The 24,986-nt window shown below is 40.2% G+C and overlaps 2 protein-coding genes across 2 annotated transcripts in view; one reads left to right on the plus strand and one right to left on the minus strand.

Annotated features, from left to right (window-relative positions):
• The window catches only part of PPM1H (protein phosphatase, Mg2+/Mn2+ dependent 1H), a 136,050-nt gene extending 130,263 nt beyond the window's left edge, over positions 1 to 5,787 (plus strand). The window contains exon 10 of the mRNA XM_054051714.1: positions 3,587 to 5,787. Coding sequence (XP_053907689.1) covers positions 3,587 to 3,734 — 148 coding nt within the window. The 3' untranslated portion in view covers positions 3,735 to 5,787. The remainder of the gene's footprint in view (positions 1 to 3,586) is intronic.
• A 10,455-nt stretch (positions 5,788 to 16,242) lies between these two features.
• Positions 16,243 to 24,986, minus strand: part of MON2 (MON2 homolog, regulator of endosome-to-Golgi trafficking) — a 98,523-nt gene continuing 89,779 nt past the window's right edge. Inside the window, exon 36 of the mRNA XM_054051680.1 lies at positions 16,243 to 16,269. Coding sequence (XP_053907655.1) covers positions 16,258 to 16,269 — 12 coding nt within the window. The 3' untranslated portion in view covers positions 16,243 to 16,257. The remainder of the gene's footprint in view (positions 16,270 to 24,986) is intronic.

Below are 24,986 nucleotides of genomic sequence, written 5' to 3' on the forward strand. Positions count from 1 at the left end.
GGTTCTGTGATGGGTGTAGTGACATAGTTTGTGGTGAGGTGACTCGCTGGAAATGTAAAATCTCCAGGGATGTAGAAAACTTGGAGAGACTTGCTCCCTGGGCTTGGTTATGCTGTGGTTTTCTGGAGAAGCTACCTGTGGAGACAATCCTGGACCCACCTGATCCAGTAGCCTACTTATTCCCTGAGAGCAGCATATTAAAAAAACCCAAAAAAACCCCCAGAAATAAAGCTAGAGGAAGATTTTAGACCTGCAGAGAACTTATCTGTTACACAATTAGCTCTTTGAGGGAACAATATCCTTCCCATTTTAATTGCAAGTCCTTTTATAGCCTGATAGGTAAGAGCTTACAGCTCTTGGGACTTTCTCTTGCTAATATTTACTGTCAGAACTGTGAGTGTTTGTTACCCCCAGGAATCCCTTAGAATCCTGTCAAATGGAACATGTGCCCAAGCATCTCCAAGTGCAAGGAAAGCAAAATCCTGGGTCTGTCTTCACCCAGACATGCAGACACAGCCTCAAGGGAGTTGGCCAATGGGTGATGGACACAGATGTGATTAGAGAGCACTTGCTCTGCAAGGGCTGCGATGGAATGAAGAAGCTAGGGGGTAGCTGGGTTTCTTAGCCAGCTCATTTCTTATGGGTATTGTGGCAGACAAAGCATGAAGTGAAGAACAGGTGGTAGTGACACACTGCTGCTTTCCATACATTGTCTGTCTGAAGTATGAGGATAGAAAAGCATGACTCTTGCCCATTTCCTTTAGCTGCACTTCTGCAGGTTTACCCACTGACCTTGGAAATCTTTTATTTCTCACCCTCCCTTCTGTCCTTTCTCATTCCTTCTCACTCTCTCTCATACTACTTAGAGATTTATGAGGATACTGGGGAGTTGCTCCACCTCTGCTGGGTGTGAGAAGATAAGAAGCTGCTCAGACAGCAGCACATTTCACCCACTGTCACCGTTTCTCCTGCAGTACTTTTGCTGATCAATACTGAAAGCTTCAGCAGAAGGAAAAAAAACCATATATTTATTCTTAAAAGACCAAAGTTGTATTCCAGCGAGGCTGTTCATTAGGGGAAAGTGGATACTTTAAAACTACTTCAGCAGTTCTCTAATGCTGTCTCGACAGCTGAATCCCAAGTTCACAGTGCTGGAGAATAAAGTATGTGGTAACGGACTGCTGCTGCTATTCATCTCAAGGTACAGGAGACTCACCCTATCTCCTCTAGTGTCAAGTTGAACAGCATCGCTTCAGTTCAGCTCTACACAAGGAGAGGAATATGTTACTTCACTGCTGCCTTCACCTGTTTTTTTTTCCTTCGCTTTGGTGTGCTGGTTTTCTTGTGTATTTCATAGGCTATGAGAGAATTTCTGGTTTATTAAAATTCCTTTTTTTTTTTTTTATCTCACCCTCTCCAAAAATTAAGCAGCAAGAGCTTTACACAATCAAGACCAAAAATTCATTCCTTTGTACTCTTTAGATGTGGGGAGCCCTTGTTAATTAGAAAAAGAAGGAAAGCAAAGTTTTCTCCTAGAATGATGGATGTTTTTTTCTCTTAAATTCTGACAATAGCTGAGAAATCCTTGGAAAAGATGTTCTTAGCCAAAATTCACTCAGCATCAGACATGCTGTGAATAAATATTCCAGTTTCTCACTTGCCATGTGGAGCCCTTTTGTTCCTTAGTCCTGCATCTGATTTGGGGATTTGGGAACTAGGGAGTGCAAGTATATAGGTATGGATTTTTTTTTTCCCCTTAGAAAATACAATTTAATGTTGCATTAGGAAAGCACAGGCAGTGCTTCTTGTTACATCCTGCCTTTATACCTTGAGGTCATTAGTGCAGACTTATTCTGAACCTGTGGGCAGTGTGTGTGTGTGTGTTTGAGAGAGCTCATGCTTTGCACCTTTCTCTTATTGTTAAAATAAATCTCTTGTCAAAAGTAGTGAGGGCTGGACATTTTTTTTCATCCAGTACCATTAGGAGCATGGAGAGCATGCAACATTACTTGGATTTAACACCGAACCTTTTGTGTAGTCAAACGTTCGGTTATTTGCATTGAAGTAATCTTCCTAGTAGAGCAAATACATCTTTTCCTGGTTCAGAGGAGTCATTTGAGTTTAAGGCAACGAAACAGTAGAAACAGAGCATAATTGGGGTTTTTCCTTCTTTTATGCCCAGGGAGAGAATAAGGTCTCTAGTGATATAAATTAAATTATATAAAATATAATAATACATTCTCTGGTGAAAATTTCTGGGGTTAGAACATTCCTGGATGCTCCATAAGCATTCCTACCCACACCCTCCCTTGCATCTGGTCAATGGAAATACTGTTCTTTCCTGTTCCTCAGATGAGATCTGGGCAAATAATTTCTGGCCAAGGGTCATCCCTAGAAAAGAGGGTCTTGAAATGCAAACCCTTCTTGTCCTTCCTGGTTTCTGGAAACTATAGAGGTGTGCTTTGCTTCTGCATCTGCCCTGCGTTATCTTAGAGGTTGATACTTAACGCTTTAAATAAAACACAGGCACACACAATATTGAGCTGAGTTTTGTTGTCAATCTTTTAACTGTTTGATTAATTTTTAATTAGCAAATCATAGAGAAGCTTGCTTCCAGCAAACAAATTCAAAACATCTCAGCCAGGTGTTGGACTGATGGAGAGAAACAGGTGACAGTTACCGTTCACCCATAATGAAATTTATTTCTGAGGAAACTTGTGAGTACACAGATGTGTTGATCTGGTAACAGCAGGTAAAACGGTAAGGGAGTATGTGACAGAACACTGTCTATGCACCCTTTTTTGGACTCTGACACCCTTCTGCCCCCAGGCAGCATCTGCTCTTCATTCAGGACAGAAAATAAGTCCCATAAATCCAATGCTGCTCAGACTAGCTCAGGCCGGGAGATTTGAAACAACATGAAACCTGGTATTTCACTAAGTTCAGGGCTTGACAACTCACAATCACACAGTTTTCATTGAACTCATAAATGGGAAAGGACTGTGGGATGGTGTTAATCTGGCTGTATTAACTCTAAGTTTCCAGTTTCAGAATGAGCAAGACTTAAAAATCATTCCTATGGTCAAGGAATACAGACAAGTTGTTCTAGTTGGTTTAAAGGGTAATTTGTATTTTGGTTTTAGTGTTCTATTACTTACTTTCAGTCACTGTGTTACAGTTTGTCTGTGAAACAGTCCAGCCATGCTTGCCTTAAGGTGTTTCAGTGAACAACTGTGTAACTTTCAACAGCAAGTGGTGTTCTTTGGGGTCCTCAGTTTTTCAGATCTCTAGAAAGCCGATTTGTTAAGGCAAGTGTGTTAGTATTTTTCTAAAAACTGGTGAAGGCAGGCACTCAAAATGACCACTGACTTTTTGATCGATTGGTACCGGTCAAATACCTTTAGATTCCAATGCGGGAGGTGTCACTGAACTGGAAGGGGTTGCTTTGGGTATGCCATGATTTGGATTTCTCCTCCCTGCTTCTAAAACACTAGGCAGATTATCCTGGTTGCTCATAACAGTAGATCTGACAACTTACCTCATGAAGATATAATCACTCCCTGGCTGTGCTCTGCCTTTTCCACAGGTACACGCTGGCGGCTCAAGATCTGGTGATGCGAGCCCGGGGAGTGCTGAAGGACCGGGGCTGGCGAATATCCAATGACAGGCTGGGCTCTGGAGATGACATTTCTGTCTACGTCATCCCCTTAATTCACGGGAACAAACAATCGTGAAAGTATCATCAAGAGTGGTTATAGGATGGGGTTCTTTTGGGAAAGGGCCTGTGAGAGACAATGGTTTTGGTTATCTGACCAGGACACTTCCAGATGATGTAATCTATTCAGAACTAATGCTGGAGGGGTATTTTTCTGCTCAAGAGTAGGGCTCTGCACATATACTGTATATGATTAAAGATAACCCTTAAGATTACAATTTCCCTATAGAAATGGTTTTGGTGCTTGACAGGAATGGGATCGTGCTGCTAGCATATTATGGATTCTGTCTTCCCTCCAAGTGGGGAATTTTTTTCTCTGTTTACCATGTAGCTTGGAAGAGCCATTTCAGTTGTGAAAATAGAAGTGGGTATCAGCAGCCAAGGAGGCTTCTGAAGTCTACCCCCAGATATTCAGAAGGTGGCTTGGGTCGCATCTCATTTAAAAATACCTATATATACATATATGAGACTCAAAGAGTTTTCTTCTTTCAAAAAGTTACATTCATGACTTATCTATGGACAACTTCAGACTTATGTAATCCTTCAAACGCCCATTTTCCTCTCCCGTCTCTTCTTCAGTAGACTATACTCCTGTATTTTAGTAGGAAAAGCAAAATTGTTTTCGGTGTGACTATGCCTGACTATACTGCAACTAAAACAGCCACTTGCAAGATTGTCCAGGAGAAATAGGTCTGTATAGCAAGATGTGTTCTGGTGTGAGGAGTTACTTGTCAAGATTCTGCTGTGTGTATGCCATGATTATACAAAGTACACAAACTCAGTTTTATGTGATGCTTACCTGGAGGCAGTGGTTTCTTTGGGATCTGAAGTGTTCACTCATGGAATGGTTCTGCCTGCTTTATCCTGTTGAAAAGATCCCTGACCATACAGCTTTCACATCAGTTTGGATTCAGTAAATTTATTTGGGCTCCTGAGGGTATTTTTGTTGGATTCCTGCTTGAAGTGCTGGTATTGTTCTTGTTATCAATTTGCATATATGGATAGTCATCTATTTAAAAGTAATTTCACTTCTTCCTGCCACTCTTGTTATTCAGTATACCTTTGCCTGCTTGACTTGGTGATCAAAAAGTGACAGCTTATAACTATCTGTCCTCTCGGTATTGAGGACTTTAGTCGAGGATCAAAAGATGCCTGTGGTAGATAGAAGCCCTTGGCTAGCTTTTGCAGCTTTTCTCTGAGCAGTGATGGATCAATTTAAATAAAGAAAATCTGAGTAAAACGTAATCAGAGTGAAAGCAATAGTCCAAGAAGGAAACGAGTGAACAAATCTGCATCTTTACCTGGCTGCCTGTTCTTCAAGCGGGCAACTCTCTTACTTCATTGGCAGGAGTTGAAGAAAAAAAAACAAAATCAGAAGGCTTTAGTGTATAGGCAAGTGTATTGGCTGGGGAGCCAATTTCAACCTAATCTGCCCTGAGACCGCATTCTTTTGGAGCTGCTCATCTGATTCACACTTCTTGGATAGCCAATGGAGCTGACATAATTGTGGGGCATGGAGCAGGCAGCTCACAAATGTTGTATCTTTTCCAAAGGAGGAGGAGGGTGCTATGCCCTTTGCAGGCTTTTTCCTGAACAGGCGTGGCCTAGAGCTTGCCACTTTTGTAATTTATAATGTGCTTTGTAAAAACCACGCAGCGCGTGTGCAGTATAGCTGCCCAGATGCTTCGTTTGATCGTATCTGGAAGTACATGTGCAACAGTCTTGTGGATTTAAACTACCCAGTAGGAGTTTCAGTTTGAGGGCAGGTGATGCACAGTGTGCAAGGGCTCAAACATGCAGCAAACAGCATGATTTTAGCCTCAAAACTGTTCCATGCATTCCCTAGTGCCTGCGTGTGATAAAGCTGTGCAGAACACGGATGTTTTATATTCTAGAGCTTCAGCATAAATCAATGGCATATCTGATTATGTGTTGTCATGCTTTATCTATTCTTTCCTCCCCCGCCTCCCCTTTACCTCTTTTTCAGTGTGCAGCTGGGTGAAGAGAAAGGTTTGGAGTCTAGAATATTTTTCACATGGCCCCTCATATGTTTTGAAGTTTAAGCAAGAGATCTGCTCCCCCCCGCCTTTGGCCTAATAAACTTGTAAACATGCTTTTCATGCTCTGTGTAACTCCTGTTGTCTCCTCGCAAATGCAGTTGTGTAGTCCTCTAGCAATTCAAATCTTCTTTCACAAAGAAACGAATGCTGGCAATGCCGGGAGAGTCATCTGAACAGCAAAGAAGCTGATGCTTGCTGGTACCAGCTACGAAGCCCGAGTCAAACATTTCAGTGCCCATGTATTGTTAGTCTTCATTATTTGGTCATATGGTGTCAACACATACCAGTCATTATAAAACCACTGAGTACAATGTGGTGGAATTAAATTTTCAGTGTAACATTTGCCAAAGTTTAAAAGTGAAATTTCAAGGCAATGGAAAATGCACCTTCTCATACAGGGGTGTTTTTAAATGTACCCCTGGTGAGATGGGTTAGCAGACTTGCTGGTGACTTCTCAGAGTGAATTCTCGTGGGCGCTGACATGGCTTTGGGAATCAGCCTCCACTCTGTTTGTTGTTCATCTGAGGTGTTGCTGTCAGTCAGCCTGTTCTCTGCAGCGACTGGGACCAGGTCTAGCTGTGCTAGCTCTCAGCCCCTCTCCTGGATATGGCAGAAGTACAGTATCAGTAATTAATATCAATTAATAAATTTTGAGAACTTTAAAAAGTTTCCTACTCAGATGTATGTGACTGCAACTACGCTGTGATGCTTCTTGGTTTGCTTTTTTACAAAGTATCTGTCATACACTTAATGTTTGCCTCCCGAGAGTCTCTCTGGTACCTCTCTGGTACGCTACGTTAGTCCTTGGATTTTCACTTCCATCTGTTTCCAGTAGGAGCTTCCTAGGTGCCTGCACTGTGGTCTGTGCTCTGCTTTAAGGCATGGCATAAATACATTTACACCAAAGCATTATACAAATAGGAGACAGGAATCACTTTCTGGGGAGGTATTATGTGCGAAACAAGAAGAATCAAAAGCATTTCCAATTCCCTTTATACGCTGAATTATTCTGGGAGTCACAGCATTAGAAACCACTGATGGCAGGGAAGACCCAAGTTGCACGATACCATTTTTCAGATAGGCACAGAATGGACATTAACGTGTGCAGATTTGCAGCTGCTCTAAGGTTCAGTGAAGATCTTGACTCGGGAGCAGACAGTTTGCCTCCTCAGACTGGAGCAAGTTGGACAGCAAATCGAACTGTTGGATCCTTGGCTTGTCACCTTAGTTACTGCCGGATGCCAGCAGTGGTATGGCTTTTTGCCAGTGAAGTTCCCATAGTATCCAAAACTCTTTAAGCCTTATCAGCAAGGAACCTCAGTCCCGAGTTACATTTGTGTATGTGTTGCTGTGGTGCAGCGCTGTCTCCTTCCCTGTAGGTTGGCACTGCTTAGAAAGCCAGGCAAGTTCTTGTCCTTCCTTGGACAACGGCAAAAGGAGGTAGTATGTTATATAGTTCAGGTTAGCTGCCAGTGCAGTGTGACACTGTCTTCTGGTGCCTACTCCAGTCCGATTTCTGGAGAAAGGCTTCAAACCAAGAAGCTTCTGCCGTTCTCCTGTGTTGCAGAAGGTAGTACAGCCATTTCTGACATTTTTCTCTTGCACTACAGCCCCAAATCATCTTTGAGTAAAGCGCACAACTGTCTTTTAGTACATTGAGGCAACGATGCTTCCTTCATGAACACAGTCAGACAGGGCTGATGTTCGGTGGCCTCATGCTGGAGAAAGGATTTTATTTTTTTAATACTAGAAAGCAGCAGGACTAACAAGCTGTTGGAGCCTGCTGTTAACACTGGATTTCCATGTTAAGGTTACTTCCATGTTAAAATATGATGAAAGGTCTGTGAGATGCTCTGTCCATCCAGGATAATTTTGAAGAACTGCACTTGATGTTTGGGCAGATTTTGGCTTTGAACTTTTGCTGGGTTTTTAAAGAACACTACATACTCCAAGCAGATTTGCTGTGTTTCTTCTTGCCCCAGTGTTTGCTTTTATTTTACATTCTATGTACAAATACTTTCAACTTTTTTTTTATCAAACATGAATCGCAAACTGTGTGCAATTTTTGTTCCTCCCTGACATTTTTTGCTGTGTAAATAGTTTTGCTCCATGTTTCTTAGATGACGACATAGTGATGTGGCTGCCATAGAGGGAATGACCAAACAATGCTGTAACTGTGCTGCTGTATTTCTACCTGTGATGTACTTGAAGGAGGATGCCCTCATCCACCTCCACTCTCATTCCTTTTTCTTTCTCTTTTGTTTTGTTTTGGCTTTTTTCCCTTATTAATTAAACTTAATTCTGGTGTTGTTCTTTCATAGATTTCTTATTTTGGTTAGGGATTTTATTTTTTTTAATAGCTGCCACCTTTTTCTTTCCTTCATCGGACAAGTCATCCTGTTTTGAGATCTATACAACTATCTAGGTTTTATATATCCTGAAGAATGGAGGACATGCTGGAAGAAAACGTTTTGGACCAATGTACATCTGCTTTGTGACTGTGAAACGTTAATCTTTTTGTAACCTAAGAACAAAAAATGTTTAGTAAAGGGATATATTTTGTGTTTTTTGGAACTTTTCAGTGCAATGAACAAAAGAGGAGGACGCTGAAGATGTGTATGCGCAAAGTTTTAAAATAAAATTTTAAATTATATATATCATCTATATAATCATTATTATTCTGGTTTTGTCCTGCAGAGTACCCGAGTCTCTGTGTGTATTATTAATTGTGCAATATGGACAAGTAGGACGCTCTGCTTTGTAAGGGAAAGGATGCTTCACTGACAAAAGGTCTCACTCTTGATTTAATGAAGTAAATCTGTATGAGGTGCATTGGCCTATGGGTTGATCTGGAAGAGTTCAGCTGTAGGATTAACTCTGAGCCGTGTGCTGCCATGAGATTGTGATTCATTGCTCAGCCAGCCAGTTGCCATGTTCTGACTCAAGGAAGAGCTATGCAAAGTGATCAGTGATCATCGCTCTGTGGACTGAGAGATAGGGTGTAATTTTTGAAATAGAAACACAGTTGGAATAAGTTTTCCCTCCTGCCCAGTTTATTAAGAATCAGTGTCTCAAATTCTGCTCTGACATTACAGTAAAACCAAGGGTGAATTCATAGATTCCACTGAAGCAAGCTGTCATGGTTATTTAGTAACCAGAGATGCATTTGCATTGTACCAGCACAGAACTCCAGACAATGCCCATCTAGGTTGCCAGCAAGAGAATGAGAGCTGGCCGTGTATCTACAGTTTATATCTTTGCATTGTAGCACAAGCTGTTCTCTGATTCCTATTTCACCTCACAGTTAGAAGAGCCCTGAAAAACATTTGTTCTAGTGTTACCCCAGATCTAAAAATGCTGCATATACCCATTGTGTTCACTGAGCGTAACGGAGGGGGAAAGGAGACGCGAATTGTGACTTTCACTCTGGTTCTTCTCACTCTCCTGTTACGTTCTATGGTTTATTACTGCAGTCCAACCACTGAGTCAAGTTTAAAATTGTGGTGCAAATAGAACTTAAGTACAGCTTTTTTGCCTGACTCACTGGTGTCAGCTGAAGAAATAACGTGCTGGTAGGATGCAGTGAGGGGGAACTGTTGCACATGAAGTGAACCTAAAGGAGCTTGCTCCACATCATTCTATTGCTTTCACATCTCTTACGCCCTAAATTCTGTAAGCTCATAGGTCAAGTAAGGCTTCTTATTTTCCTATTTTAGATAATAGATACAACTCTTTGAATTTGGACATCAGTTTCTATAATTCATGTAGGCAATAAATCAGTGCTTAGCCAAATAACATATTCATAGTATTCTACTGAACGTACTCAGTTACTAAAGCGACATAAGGGAATAATCCCAGTAATTTATTGTGTTTGTACAGTTACTATAAAACCGAGGCCTGAAGTTTCATCTTAATGTGTCCTCATAGCGCAGCGTACGTTCACAAAAAGTTTACTTCTTTATGCTCTTACACTGCACTTTTTATTGGTTCCAGAGTTTCTCTCGTGCTTTCCAGGAAGGCTTATATAAACCAAAGTTATTGCACATCCTGTTCTTGTTAGAAGGAAGGATGAAGGCCTTTTAAAAAATCCTCCACTCTGAAAAACAAAGGATGTCATAACATTTAGGGACATAATTGTCCCTAAATTTCAGGAGAAATTGTGCTTTGATGACAAAGTTAATAAAAAGGAATTTGATTAAGGTAGATAAAATGGGTCTACAGACAGAAAAAAAAAGCAGAGGATTCGGATACTTTTAATAATTTGAGAACAATTAATCATAAATTTCAATCTGCAGTAATAGTCCATAGCGCTCTGGCACAAGACACAAAGGGGAGAGAGAGGAATCTGCAGCAGAAAAAAAAATCAGATCTTTACTGCAGCTAATTTAAGTCTGATTATTTAGATGCATAGACAGATGAGCTCTCTGAACCCTCAAGAATTTGAGGCCACCAAAGATTAGAATTACAACCTTTTTTTCCCCCCTGTATTAGTGCATAATTTCTCAGTCTCTAAAGAGTCAAAATGTCCCTGATCTTTGCTTTACTCCTGAGCATTTATTCTCTTAAGCAGTAGAAGGCGATCCCTTATGGTTTTCTTCCATAGAGACAGCACTATAACCTCCTGTAACCATTTGGCATCATCCCTGAGCTTCACAGTTGTCCTTGCATTTACCAATCCATTGGTAGGGTTGAGTTGTTTTGTTTCTGTGGTAAATCAAGGCCTTTCCCAACAGAGTGTACCCTAACACAGCATCTTTCTGGTTCGTTTAACCTATGGGTGGTATTTTTCCTTCCTCTCATTACCATGCTCCTCTTTGATTTAAAACATTCTGGGGTAGCTAACTACTGTTTCAGATGTGCCAACAAGTCCTTTGGCAATCCACTCACTCCCCGCAGCCTGGCTCGCTTGCTATGGCTGCTGATACCGACAGCATCACCAGCAATGCAGGAATTGCTGGTGGCCAAAGGAAAGCCCTGTGGAAAGGGAAATTATTTCTTCATTAACCCAGCATCACTTCTTTACCTCAAAATGCAAAATACATCTATGCAACACGGGAATTCTGTTATATAAATGGGAAACTGCTGTTTGAAGTTGATTTCAGATTTCATTTACTTTTTGCGCTACTGTTTCCCCAGTTCATTGGCCCACTCATTCACTGAGGAACTACATCTCCTCAGCAAACTATGAACTAGCTGGAAGATCTGAAGGTTATCACACAAGCTCAGATGCAGCTCTTAGCTTCTGATGTGACAGATGTTGCTTATTTCTGTAATTATTGCTACAACTTCTTGGGGACTAAGAAAACAAACCTGAATTTCTGCTATTTTTTGTTTCAGGAAGGGAAGTTCTGTGCAATGTCCATGAATTAAAATTACAAGACAAGATATTGTTTTCCCATGAGAGTAAACATTGAAGACAAATGACTAGACAGTCACCTCATCAACTATCACAATTTGTTTCTAAACAGAGGCAATTTCTCTGCCCACTACAGTAGTCCATAAAGCAACTGACACACCTGCAGCCATTTCAGTCTCTTCAAAAATTTACGCTGAGTCTGCCCATCCAGAGCTCTTAAATGTATATTAGTTTAATTTTTAATCCTGCAGCCCTTTGCAGCTGGAGCGCCTCAGCGGATGTGGGCTGAGGCAGCTGTTTCATGGTACAGTGCAGTATCACAGCACGTACTGGGATGGGGAAGGGAAGACAAGAAGCCAAATTCAGTTGCAGTTCTCCAGGATCTAGAAGCAGACAAACCAATTACTCAAATAGGGAATTGCCAAAGAATGTACAAAAAGCAGGGTCTAGCTACATCTTTGAGCAATTTAGACCTTGATTCTGAAAGATCCTCTTATCCCCACATTGTGCTTGTTTATTTTAGTTCCTTGGTTGGTACCACAGCTAATTGTCCAAAATGTTTTATTTCTTACCATCCTCCAGCTTTCCCTAGAGCTTTGTCAGCCAAATGTCAACTGCATCTTGTCTAGCTGAGATCAAGGTACTCCTTGAACGAGCTCCTAATACAAACTTCTTACAGTGCATTTTCTGCAGAATGAGTTCGCTTTGCTCCCAACTGAAAAAATAAATTTACTTTTCTGGTCTTTGCACCTCCTCCTAGTGCTTGTTTTTTACCAGCATTGAATTTTACATCTGGGAATTTAGAATATAAGAGCTGGAACATCAGTCTTACCCCTTCTCTGCTTCAGGCCTACCATAGAAGCAGTTTAAATGAGCCAGACGAGAATCAAAACACACCCTTCAAAATAAGACTTATGTCCAGACGTACAAGTATTTTATGAATGGGAAAAATATTAAACACAATGCTTAGACAGTAAATCTTGCTGTGGTTACATTTTTCTAAGAACGGTGTTCTTGGGAAGGTCTGTTTAGTGCCAAAAAAAGGAAGGGGGGGGGGGGGGGAGAGATTAGATTTATGGTTATGTACAATTTCCCAGTAGTGCTGCTTTGCTGCCACTCCTGCAAGATTTCCCTGGCACTGGCTTCACTAGGAAAGCAGGTAGCATGGGACTCAGGTACTTGGCCAATTAGGACACAGGGAAGACAACATCCAACTAACCTGGAGTCCTGAAATTAGGTATATGGCACAGACTGAGCGCTAATGAATAAGCTCTTGTAGAATATTGAAACTGAATTGATAGCTTTATAACTTTATATATATGTATGTTTGTTTGTTTGTAGGAAAAATTTTGCATGGAACTTTGAACAGCAACTAAGACGCTGGAAGATGTGATTTGTTTGTGCCTGTCCCAGAAGCTAAAAGCAAGCAGTGGTCTGTAAATACACCTATTTTAGCTATCTATTAGCCAGAATATACCTAAGTATACATGCTTTTATTAGCAAACCCTCCACCTTTAAGGAGGCTTAGTGAGGAAGAAATTGCAAGCCCCCCCCTTTCTCTGGGTGCCTCGTACTCAACAGAAACAAAATTAGAGTTTTAAAAATTAAACTGTGAAGAACTCAATTTTGTTAATTCATTGGAGGATTCAATAGCTACCTCCATATTGAAAAGCCTCCTATATCTACATGTCCTGGGAATTCACCAGCCTGTGGCTACCAGACGGCTTTGCCCCTGGCCAGCAGCAGGCATCTGAGCCTCCTGGTGATTAGTGGAGGCTGATTCTCAGGGACCTGAAAGGTTAGGCAGTGGCTAAACAACGTTAGGACACAAACGTAAGCAGAGGCTTAAATCCTTCAGGATATTGCCCCTTTTTTTTTTCTTGGATGAAAGCAGCTATTTGCATGCTACCCAAAAATAAGGCTCAGGACCAAGAAGACCAACTCTTCCAAGTCTCTCAGTAGAGTCACTGCTCCTCCACTCAGGAAAATGGAAAATAAATAGACTCATCTCTCCTTCTGCCCTGGAAGCAGAGAAAGAGAAAGAAAAGCGTGTCTTTGCTAGCAGTCAAGAAACCGCACTGCTGCTGCACTTAAGGTCATGGTCTACCTCACAAACGGAGCTTGGCAGGGAGGCTGGAGGTTTTAGGGTCTCCTCCTTGTTGTGCTGCGCTATAGCTGGCACTCACCGTCAGCCGTCTCACAGCAGCTAAGGTGGATTTTGTTGCTTTTCACCAATCCTGTGTTGCTCCTAAAAACAAATGTGCTGAGTTTTCTGGAGAAATTATTATTTTTCTTTTTAAATGCAGCTGGGGCCATAACACGATGATTGCATGCCAGCCTCCCTGTGCTGTTCATACTCTCCCTTGCCCTCCCCCAGTAACAAAACATGCTATGTGCAATGAGCCACTTGCTCCCAGGAAGGTGATTCATTTCTAAGAGGCATATTTGTAAAGGAAAAAATGCTTCGAGGGTGTTGCTGTGGCTCTGTGTGACCTGCATTGGGGATGAAGTAGAAACCTCAACATTGCAGACATATCCCAGGGTTACATTCACAAGGCACAGGAAAGCAGTGGGGGAAGGACGCAAGCAGCTCTGTTGCTTCACGTGAAAATAAACTCTAATAGCAATTACAGGACAGGAGTAGGAAATTAATAAGGCAGGAAAGATTTTTCCAAATTGGTCACAAACCATTGGTTTATCCCTTGAAAAGCTCAGCTGACAAGGATTCTCTCATCCCTTTGTCCCCCTGCATCTTTCAATAATCATCCTTCTTCATGCAAATAGAGATGGAAAGGGGAGAACAGGGAAAGGTTAAAATGGAAGCAGGCTATCTTTCATCGACATGGTAATTTTGCTGCTTGGCTCAATGCCAAGTGCTCACTGCAGCCACTAGCTGCCATTCCAACATGAGTGAAAGGATCTTTAATAAGAGTGTAAATAAAAGCCAGGCTGAGAAATGAGTTTTCCATCCCAGCAATCGCTGGCCTAACCTCTGCTGTAAATAGTCTCTCAGAGCAGCACAGATGGAGTACCAGCACCTGGGGATCAAGGCAATCTCTGCGCAGTGCAATTTAAACAGCTGGGTACAATTGAAACACGAATTAGCAGGGATAGACGGAGGGATTCCATTTTGTGCTCTAGGTAAAAACAAATAATTCAGTCCTTTTTCCCCTTTTAAAAAAAAAAAAGTGGTTTGGGGGGAGAACTTTTGACATGATCTTGTGGGAGGTGCTCTTCACTGCAGCTGTTAGATTAATTTAACCATGAGAATTTCCCACAAGGCACTGTAAAAACAGAGCCCTAATTTATGATCATTGATTTAACAGCTTGAAAGTGATTTATCTGACCTCAGTAAAGATAGTGAGGACACCAGAAGAATGATCGGTCATTCTGGGCTTTGTGTGGCTGTGATTGGCCTTATTAATTTAGAGCAGAAGGTCTGTTTCAATGTCTTACTGAGACAGTCAAAGGCAGTTGGCAACTGAACCATTTTAAATACTTTTTTTTTTTAAGCATTACTAATGCTGCTAAGTACTAAGAATTTATTCCACATGGAAAAGATCCTCATTAGTTAAGAACGGTAAGGCTTCATTTAGAACTGCACACAAACAGACGCCCGGTCTTGGATTTGCAAGTTGTTTTTTCTTAAGTAATTTTTTTTTTTTTTGCTGTTGTTGGGATAAGGCACACTGTGAAACAGAATCGTTAAGCATTACAGTAAATGAGAAATAGCTTTGGAAGAGATAAAAAAAGTTGGCACGAGGGCTTGCTGGCTCTTGCTCTTTTTAAGAGTAGATTTCAGAAACACCTAAATGCTTCACATATTTACTATTTTTATCAATCTGTCTTCTTTATGGAAGTTATAGGGCATATCTGCTGATCAGTGAATACATCTAGGTTTTGTTTCAGAAGAATATGCATTTGGTTAAAATGAGTGTAGCATCTACTACTGAAATGTCACAACTGAGTGATGCAATTTCTTTGCACAAATAAGATGAGAAAGGACGAAAGGCAAAGGGAAAGGTGAGTGGTCTCTCTCCAGAAAGAACAACTGCTTTTAAGAAGCACATGAAATGAAACACGAATACTTTAAAAGTTTACCTGCAACAGAAAATTTGTATAAAGAATAAAATAATATTTGTATACAGAATAACATGCATGTGCACACGTACAAAATCACATAGGAGATACCAACACCATTTCTTGTATTTAGAGCACTAACCAGGAAAATGGGCTGGAAACAGCTGAGTACCAATTTATCTTGCCATCTGGACTGTCGTGTGGTTGGGTTAAATGTCACTGATTTGGATAGTTCTGCATTTCATTCACCGCTGGATTATGCCCAGCTTTAAAGCCCATCTACAAGGATCTCAGTAATTGTCTTGCCACTTTTCAAGGTGGGAGACAACTGCCGCAGGCTTTCATCCACGGGGATTGAATGCTTACAGTCATTTCGCTATCCTGATGAAATGCTATCTGACCTGAACGTAAGGTAGTCCATTTAATCTCCATGCAACAAGGAGGAAAAGCAGAAAACAAGATTTCAGCCCTCCAAAATACGAAAAAATAAGTTCTTTCAAAAAGTGAAAAGACAACATAAGGCAATAGAATAAATTATGAAATACACAGAAAATCCCCCACAAAATCTCATACATGTTGTTAAGAGATTGAAGAATAAATGCATGAACAGCTCTTTATCTCACTAAAAGGTTTGGAGGACCAATGGTAACTATAAAAACAACCCAAAACACCATAAAACTGAAGCCCACATCAGGCACCTAAAGAATACAAAAAGCTGTATGTCAGCCTGTACACCTTGCCTTCATCTTGTGTTGTCATCAGCCTTGTGTTGTTCTCAATTGCACACTATAGAGACATCAGAAAAACCTGATAATCTATATGCAGTATTACTTTGCCTAAATCCATATTTTTTGGGAAAAGAATAATCAATAAAGGTGAGTAGCACACTAAAATGTTTCTACACTGTTTTAACTGATGACAAGAGTCTCCTAAATAAATAAAACAAAGCTGCTTCTTCAGAATACTGACCTGCATACCAACAAATCTTTGTTCCTCCCAAAACAGCATAAGATATTTCTTCATACTTAAAGCCCATTCTGGATGGTTCAGATCTCATTCTGGAAAATTACAAATAAGCATCCTCAACAGCATGGATGTGACAGCCACTTCTAAAACAAATGGAACACCTTTTTTTCTTTTAATCCCTCAATTTACCACTGACATCCTTCTAACACCTTACACTATTAGATACCTAAGCGTGAACGAGTCTTACAAGTTAGTTTAAAAGTACAACTATTTTCCTTATCATCAAAGGAGCTACAACCTAAAGGACATTTTCTTTTAGGGGCTACATTCCACTCAACATCCTGGAATATTGTTAATCTCGGAATTCTTTTAAACCATTAAACTATTCCTAAGGATGGCATCTCAGTGTTCAGACTATGTGACTTGCTTACTGCTGAAGCACCGGCAGTTCAGAATTAGAACATACAGAATGACATTTAGCTTCTTTGGTTTTAAAAGAAAAGGTTCAGTTACTAAGTTTGCAAAAATATTCCTGCTTTAGCAAGAGCCAGAGAGACCATTTGAGATGACTGAAACTTTGAAATGAATTCCAATAACTGCCAAGCCCTACCAGGTGATCTTTCACACAGCACCATTCTCCATTTCTTTGAACTTCTAAGAATCATTTGCATGTAAAGGTGTCTTTAATGTCTACAAAAGCCATCTGCAGACAAAGACACTGAAGAGCCAATGTGTCTACCGTTAAAACAAGGAAAGAGATAGCCCCTTCCTCTGATGCTGTGTTGCCCTTCCTAGCTCTTCTAGTAGGAAGGCTGAAGTAGCCTTCCGACTCTGGCTTATGGAGCACTGCCTCCCAACAACAGAGACTAGAAGCAGAGCTCCTCTGAAAAACACTAGAAGGAAATCATTGACTGCCCAAGGCTGTGAATAAAGCTACTTTTAGATATTTACATACAAAACACAACAGAAAAATGACATTGCAAGTCTCTTAAGTATGCCTGTAGCTTAAGAAAGGACACTGCTTGGGGGTTTTCTGGACTCAAACTTTATGGTGCGACAAGAAAAAGCCTACTTCTGCCCTAGGAGCTGACAGCTCTGTGAGTGTCTGTTCGCAGTCCTCTAGTCAAAATCCTACACACCTTACAGCAAAGTATAATGTCCAAGTAAGTGCTCATAACATGCATGTGAGAGTTAAAATCATAAGCTAAAAGTACTGCATTTACATAGGACTGCAGGCGAAAGAAAGTGTTCGGAGTGAAGTCGGTGTCCGCGAAAAGCTGAGTGTGTGCTCAATGGCTCCTACTGCTGCGGGAAGATGAGCTGTGTCAGCTTCCCACCCAACACCGTGGCAGCACAGGCAGAGGGACAAGCAAATACCACTGTGAGAGATCAGCCATCACTGTGGGCGACAGCAGCACTACAAGGAGAAGAAACACATGAACTATGCAAACTCAAAACAAATCTGCCTGTTATGGCAGGTCAGAGATGCTCTGCTCTGTGTACCAAGCTCTAGAGCTGTCTCCAACAGCTGAAATGAATGCTGTGCTCATATTTGCTTCAATTTTAGGAAAATCACCATAATAAAGCTTATTGAACTGCCTTAAGATTGGGGGTGGGGAGTGGTTTTTTACCTTTGCAGAAGATGTAACGTTACTTGAGATCTCCTTGAAAAACGATGAGCACCACTAACCTACACAGCCTGAATAGGTCCTCATAAAAAAGCTGTTAATTATTAGTCAGGTGTACAGCACATTGCTTATAAATGCAGAGGTAAGAGAAAGCTTCAGAGTTAGAGTCTTGAAGCTGTAGGACTGCAGTAAGGAAAGTAATTTATGAACAGCAATTTTGCTTCCATGGAAGGTATCACAAAGACAATGGCAATTTTTTTCAACATTGAATGGCAATTTTTTTCAACACTGAGTGATGTGATCAACAGATATTTGAGAGGAAGGGTCACTAGGAGTTTTGCTGGAGAGATTGTTTATAAGTCATCATTTGCTAGTGCACAAATGTATGATGTTGCAACAGAGAGAAAGCAGTACACAACTGGACAGGGATTATCAAATTGAGGGTTTGTGCGATAGATGTATGATCAGCTCTGTTTATCTTTAGGATGAAAGCACTCAATCCACCCCATATGCAAAGCACCACCCTCTAGATTACAGCTATTATCTACAGGTATAAAAGTATTGCAGAATATATGCCGGTGTTATGCATAAAAGCAGTCTTTCAGATGGGAAGAAGGAAATAGATTGTTTACTTGATATGCATTCATGTAACAGAAAAATGCTGAAAACTGTATTTCCTGCTTTCAGTCTGCTTTCTACAGAAAGGAACTAATTGCTCGTTATCATTAGTGGTTAAGTATAGTCAGAGCTACTTGACTTAAATTTCAGTCCTTAATGGAAACATGCTTCATCTGTAATGTCATTATTCTACTATTGTGGCATCCACAGTCATTTCTTGTGGCTAGCATTAGGCCACCTTCCATCATCCACACCGACAGGCAAAGGTAGACACACAGGTTTAAAGAAATTACTCAGAACAGTAAAATCCCCAAAGTCATAACTTGTACATAATTACCCTAAGTTCTTGAAATGACACTTCATGAAAGAGCCACCATGAGATATTCTTGTTCTCACCACGTTATCTCTTTTTACTAATGGCAGAATTTTTATTTTTGAAAAAAGACTGTGGATATCTGTGCATCATTCAGTATTGCTGAGAAACGCTATGCTAATTTTTAGCATGCTTTCTCTAGATACTTTCAAAGGGGGAGTGGAGCAGTAGCCCTTTAAAACCAGGACCAAGAATGATACATGCATGTATTATCCTATTAGTTCAGCAAAGCTCTTGAGCTTCATATGTTTTCCTTACATTGCTTTTTCTATCTTCATCATGTTTTCTCTCGCATCAGACTAACTAAATTTGGAAAATACAGAACAAGGAAACCAGGATTTGCTAGGAAATACAAGAACATTAAAAAAATAAAGAGAGAGTATTGTTATAATAGCAACATTTCTGAAACCAGGAGATAAAATCCACCACCAGAATCTGGAGGACAAAAGGGACAGAAACTGCAGAACAGCTGGAGAAGGTAACAGACACTTAAAGCGCAATGTCCTCTTTCTGTTACTAGCTGCATCTTCCTTAGATTCCCCATCTTTTCTTTCTTCTGCCTCTAGACCATTCTGTCATCTGTTCTCTTTCAGAGCATATTTCTCATATCCACTGTTCCCTGGGCACCAGACACTACCATAACATTTTTCCTCTTTTCTGCTGATGCTGCCTTCTGTCCTCTACTCATCTGCTACTTCATTTTCTCCTTTCTCTCTTTTCTCTCCTTCAGTAAAGGAAACTTGTTGCACAACTTTATTTTTCCTTCACTAGCCAGTCTTGTCAATCTGAATAGTGCATCAGTTATTCAAAAGGTCACTTCCACTATTTGCTTGTCTTTTTTTTCAAAGTGTTCTATTCTGGTAAATACCTACAAAAAGTCACCCATCTAATCTTCTCCTTCACTCCCATCTTGCTGTTGTCTTCAAGAATCCATCTAAACTTATGTTATTGTCACAAGCTGTAGCTAGGATTTCTCTTAGAAAGAAATCTGTACTTACAGAGAAGTAATGGAAATAAATAGCAATATTTAAATGGAATTATCCACCATTATTTCTACATAATCAGGTTAGCTGAGGTGAGAGAGCTTTGGGAAATGCCAAGTACATAAACTATTTCAAAATGAATGTATAAGAGCTTACAGTTCACATTTATCGCTAAATACAAAGCTTACTGCAGATTTTCAAGCACCAGTAGGACAATAATTACGTAGCAGTCAACTTGATCATCAGAACTCAAGTGCAAATGACTAAATTTGTTTTCTGTGATAGGGAAATAAACTTAATGGAGAGAAGAAATGCAGTGGTGATAGTATTAACTGGAAGAAGATCTATAAATATGTTCTACTAGAATCCATTCCTGCAACACCACGCTTCTCTATGTATTCATTAACAATTGTGAAGTGGTGTAGGGAAATTAAGATTCTTAATAGCATTATTTTAAATGGAAAAGAGCAAAAGTGTAGACACTACAAATTCAATATGTTGATAAATAAAGGAGTCAGCTGAAATAAACAAAAGCATTGTGAGAGATGTGAAGTAGTCCTGACAGGAAGAAATAACCAAATTCAGAAAAGGAGGAAGGGGTTAAGTTATAGGAACACTGAATCAGGAGATATATTTTATGTTCATTACATAGTAAGGTAATACTGTTCCAACAAAAACAAAACCCATGTATTTTATGCAAGACAAATGAGGTCATTAGTTTATATTTGAAACTGGTATGATTTCAGTCACAGACCTAGGATTCTCTCTACTACAGTGCATTTTTGGTAAAAGCTAATGAAAATGGTCACACGGGAATGGTCATAATACTTTTAAAAACAGAAAATAAGATCCATCAGGCAAAGTTGTGAAAAAGTGCCCAAATACATGCATTCATTCTAAGAAAATTATTTTCCACGTGTACATAAGGATCTGCCCCTTTTTTCAAACTGCATAATCCCTTGAAGGAGAATGGAAGTTACTCTATAAATCCAAGAAGAAAAAACAGTAAAAAATGGAAACTCAATTAAAAAGTGGAATTATTGCTAAAGTAAATGATCATATTTTCATCTTACATTTGTGCAACTATTAAAGACTTGCTTATTTATATACTTTATATAAAAAGAAGCATGTTCTTTCATGAGGTGGTATTCATTCACTATCAAGTCCATAATTTGCAAATACCAATGTAAATGCGACAATTCACAACCCACCCTGCAGACTGTCAAATTCCAGTTATAATGGATAAAAAAAAAAGGGAGGTGAGAGGGGGAGAAAATATAACCACGTGTTGCTTTTCAAGCAGTCACTTCTTTGGTTTGTGTAGTTACCATGCACAGGCGTCTCTGATAACCTCAGGTATCACAGTGAGACAGAGAGTTTATTTGCTCCTTTATCTTTTTTCCTGTAGGTTTTAAGACAAGTAGAGCTTCACAGGCACTTACTAGAAATACAAGGGCAGCTAAACAACTTGTGTTACCCAGTGATGCACCTGAACTACAAACAGGAAACCGCGTTCTGGGTCAGGTTCAGTATGAGCAGTATTTTAGAGTAGTGCCTAACAATACAGCCATTGCACCAGTCTTTAGTTTAGGTGACAATACTGTGGCAGGTGGCTACAGTCTCCTCAAATGGATATTTATAGACTCAATAGAAAAGGTTAGTCATTTTTGGCATAGCTTCAGGCTACTTCTTCCAATCCCCTAGATTCATCTGTGTACCATCTTGTTCAAGTCCTAGTTTTCTCACTGATTCCCCAAGTTCACTTGGGGCAGTTGAAAAATCTCAGTTGTTGTTTCCCGAAAAAAATCTGTTAATGGCTCCTTTCAAGTGTTGAAAAAGGCAGAGATTAAGTTCAGCTGGTTATAATGCAGTAGACCACAGAGGAGTGTCCTTGGCACTAAAGAGAAAAATCTGTTGGCACAGGCACAGATGATTAAAAATAGATATATCATCCATGTAGAAAATAATGAGGAATCTAAGGAAATTAGCCTTTATCATAGCTTTTCTTGGTTTTCTGGGCTTTTTTTGTGTGACGCTAAACATAATGTAGACTGATCTGATGGCCAATGTTAAGTGATAGTTTCCTGCTGTAACAGTAGCTCAAATGCTATAAACGGAGCATGTGATCTGGATTGCTTCAAAGGGATACTGACCATACCCAGTAATGGATCCAGCAATTCCCCAGTTGCCTTCTACAGCCAGAAAAGGCTTAGGTGGAAACTCACACTGCTGAATGAAGAGTGTTTCCAATGCTTTCATCAATTTGGAAAATAAAACCTGCTGGAATTAAAGCGAGAATTAACAAAAAAAAAAGTGTTTGAGAGAATAACTTTCTTGGTGCAGACATCTTGGGTTTGTTCGGGATTTTTTGGGCGGTGGTAGTAGTTGGTTTTTTGAAACCAAAGTTTAAAAATTAAACAAAGCCTTTTGCAGTAGCAGTACTTGAATAAGCACCCAAAGAGATGCAATGCACTATTCACAACCAAAGCAAATGGTGATAGCAAAGGAAGCTAAGCTTCAGTGAAAGCAAAGGAAGTGTTCTGTTACAATTATGCTATAACACTAAAATGATTGTAATCCACTTGCAAAGCAGTACCACTGCTTGGCAAGCAAGTTTTTCTTATAGCATATAAACTTTGCATTTATAAGAAATAAGTGATTCTAAACTATAATAACAATGCGATTTTAGACTAAGTATTTGCCAATGACTGCTTAAAAAACCAAAAAAACCAACAAAAAATACCCCTCACCTACCTACTGCCGATAAGCAGTGAAAAGACGTTGACTTGCAGGATTTTTCTGACTAACCCTTTTCTTTCAAGGTGGCAACACAGCACCTCCTGAGTCTGTTCCCACTCCAACACATAAAACCAGGCAAAAACATCTGCAGGGTTGTTGTGTAAAAGTGCAGAGGAGGGGTGAATTTCAGCAACAGCCACTGCTCCTCATCTTCCCCAGGCCACTATAGCAGTAGTTGTCTAAACTTTTGAGTAAGTTTGCAGCACCAGGCCAAGCATCGGGCGTAGTGGCTTTCACTCACTACCACTCTATTAGTATGGGCCAATCTGGCTTTTGGCGACAGGCAGAGGACAATGAGTTCAGTAGCTGCTCAAGGAAGAAAATACCTATCTCTGTACAGGTTAGGATGGGCAGATGTTGCTACAGCTAGAAGGAAAGGAAACCAAAGAACCCTGGGCTTCTGCAGACAAAGCTTTGGCTGGGCGGTGTTGCCACTGGGAAGGCAGGAGGCTGCCCAGTTGCAGGGAATGAAGACAGGACCCAGAAATGGATTTTGTGGTTGAACAGTTCTGGGCATGTGCCATGACTAACATATCTGTCAGATATGATAAGAATACTATCACAAGAGTTACATCCAGCAGAAAGGATGACACTAAATATGAGTCACTATGGTCAGAAAGCAGCAACTCATTCCTAAGGCCAAAAGAATGTCCCTAAGCTAGAGGTGGACATGTGCCTTGTGAACTAGAATCAGGAATACAGGCTTGCGTGATCTCTAGGAACGGTGAAGACAGCAGGATATGAAACCAAGGAAACACTAGTTGCATGCATGCAATAAATGTATCTCTCAGAACTGTGCATTGTTAATAGAGGAAGGAAAATGCTGACTTTGAATTTTCATTTAATAGCTATAGACATTCTGCAGATATTTGGACTATAGAGAGAAGGACCATTACCACGGTCATTGTCCTTTTAGACTCAATGGAGCTAAGGAATTTAAGTACAGTAAGGACTGCAGAATTACTGACTCCTAAGAAAGAGAGATCCAAGGCCTACAGCACCAAGTAAAAAAAGGACTGACTGTTTTGATGACCCAGCTTTGAATCCTGCTTTGAACTCACTGCAGAAGCGTAGCCATTGAGTAGATATGGAGTTTGATGCCGAAGACAGCTATTCCCAGCTATTCCATTTTGGCCTAGCAGTACCACTGTCATCACTTGCTCTGTACATTTGCTATATAATTTTTTTCAAATATCAAACATCAAACATGGATCAGTGTGTGTAGTTTAAAGAGACAATTGTAAGACCTATAGCATGTTTTAATTCTACCACTTTTCCCCATTAACTGTTCAAATGTTTTATTACTCCTAGCACTCAAACTATAGACGTTAATGGCATAAGATACAACTGCATCTTCTGTGCCTCTATGTATTATTAAAAGCTCCCCACAATCACTTTGCCATATGTAAGTGCTATGTTACCTTCCATTCTTTTCTTTGATCTGCTGAACACGTATATAGCTTGCGTCTTGAGACTTTTTCCCCAAACACTTTGTTCTTTGAATTCTCTCCAGTAGTCCCATTTTCTTTCTGAATTAAGATGACCAGTCCATCAATATACAACAATCAAGTGCTATATGAAGGGAAGATCGCTTCAGCTTAACAGCTTTCTTTCTGTATACTGGAATACTGTAGCAGAAGTCCACTTCAAGATGGCTACAGTGACACCAGCCCCTCTTCTAATGAGATGTAGTCCCTGTGTTGACTACCTTGGTCCATGTATACTGCCAAAATCAGTACAAAGCAGTTAATACGATGCCATCTTGTACCGTATTAAATGTAAGGGTTACAAGCCCAGCAATCTCATCCTGCTTAATCCTGTCACAGATAACCATACCAGAAACATGCAAGCCCTTTATATAGAATGTGGGGGAGGCAGTAGCAAATCTTACCCAGTTAAATAATTTGAAGGGTAACTTAAATCTTCAGCTGTATCCTTTTCCCACTATTTTAGATATGCATAAAATAGAATAGAAAAAATGCTCCTGTTTTGACAGCCTTGAGAAACCAATAGCATTAACAGTGTTTCTAGGAGTGGGAAAACAAATCGAAATAGCCAGGAGATTCATGTCATTACACTGAAAGGGAGGTACAAACATTTAACAAGCAAGAAAGGAAGAAAAAACCCCACAGGCTAAACAAACAAGAAAACATAATTTGGTCCTACTAGGTTCCTCCGTATCAGCCACCACTTATGAAAAAATAAGTGTCACCTTTCGGTCACTTCAAGCTCAGCCAAAACTACTATCACATCAAATACACCAGTTTTACCTGGCCACAAGGTTGCAGAAGACAAGCTTTTTAAACACAAGCTGATTAGCATAATGGCAAAAATCAGACTAGAGAAAGAAAGAGGGAGAAAAGTAGGTACAAAGGGGCAATCAAAAGTAGCCAAGTCTTGATATTTTG

The sequence above is a fragment of the Cuculus canorus genome, chromosome 1 (assembly GCF_017976375.1).
Source record: "Cuculus canorus isolate bCucCan1 chromosome 1, bCucCan1.pri, whole genome shotgun sequence".
In the NCBI taxonomy this organism is placed as follows: Eukaryota; Metazoa; Chordata; class Aves; order Cuculiformes; family Cuculidae; genus Cuculus; species Cuculus canorus.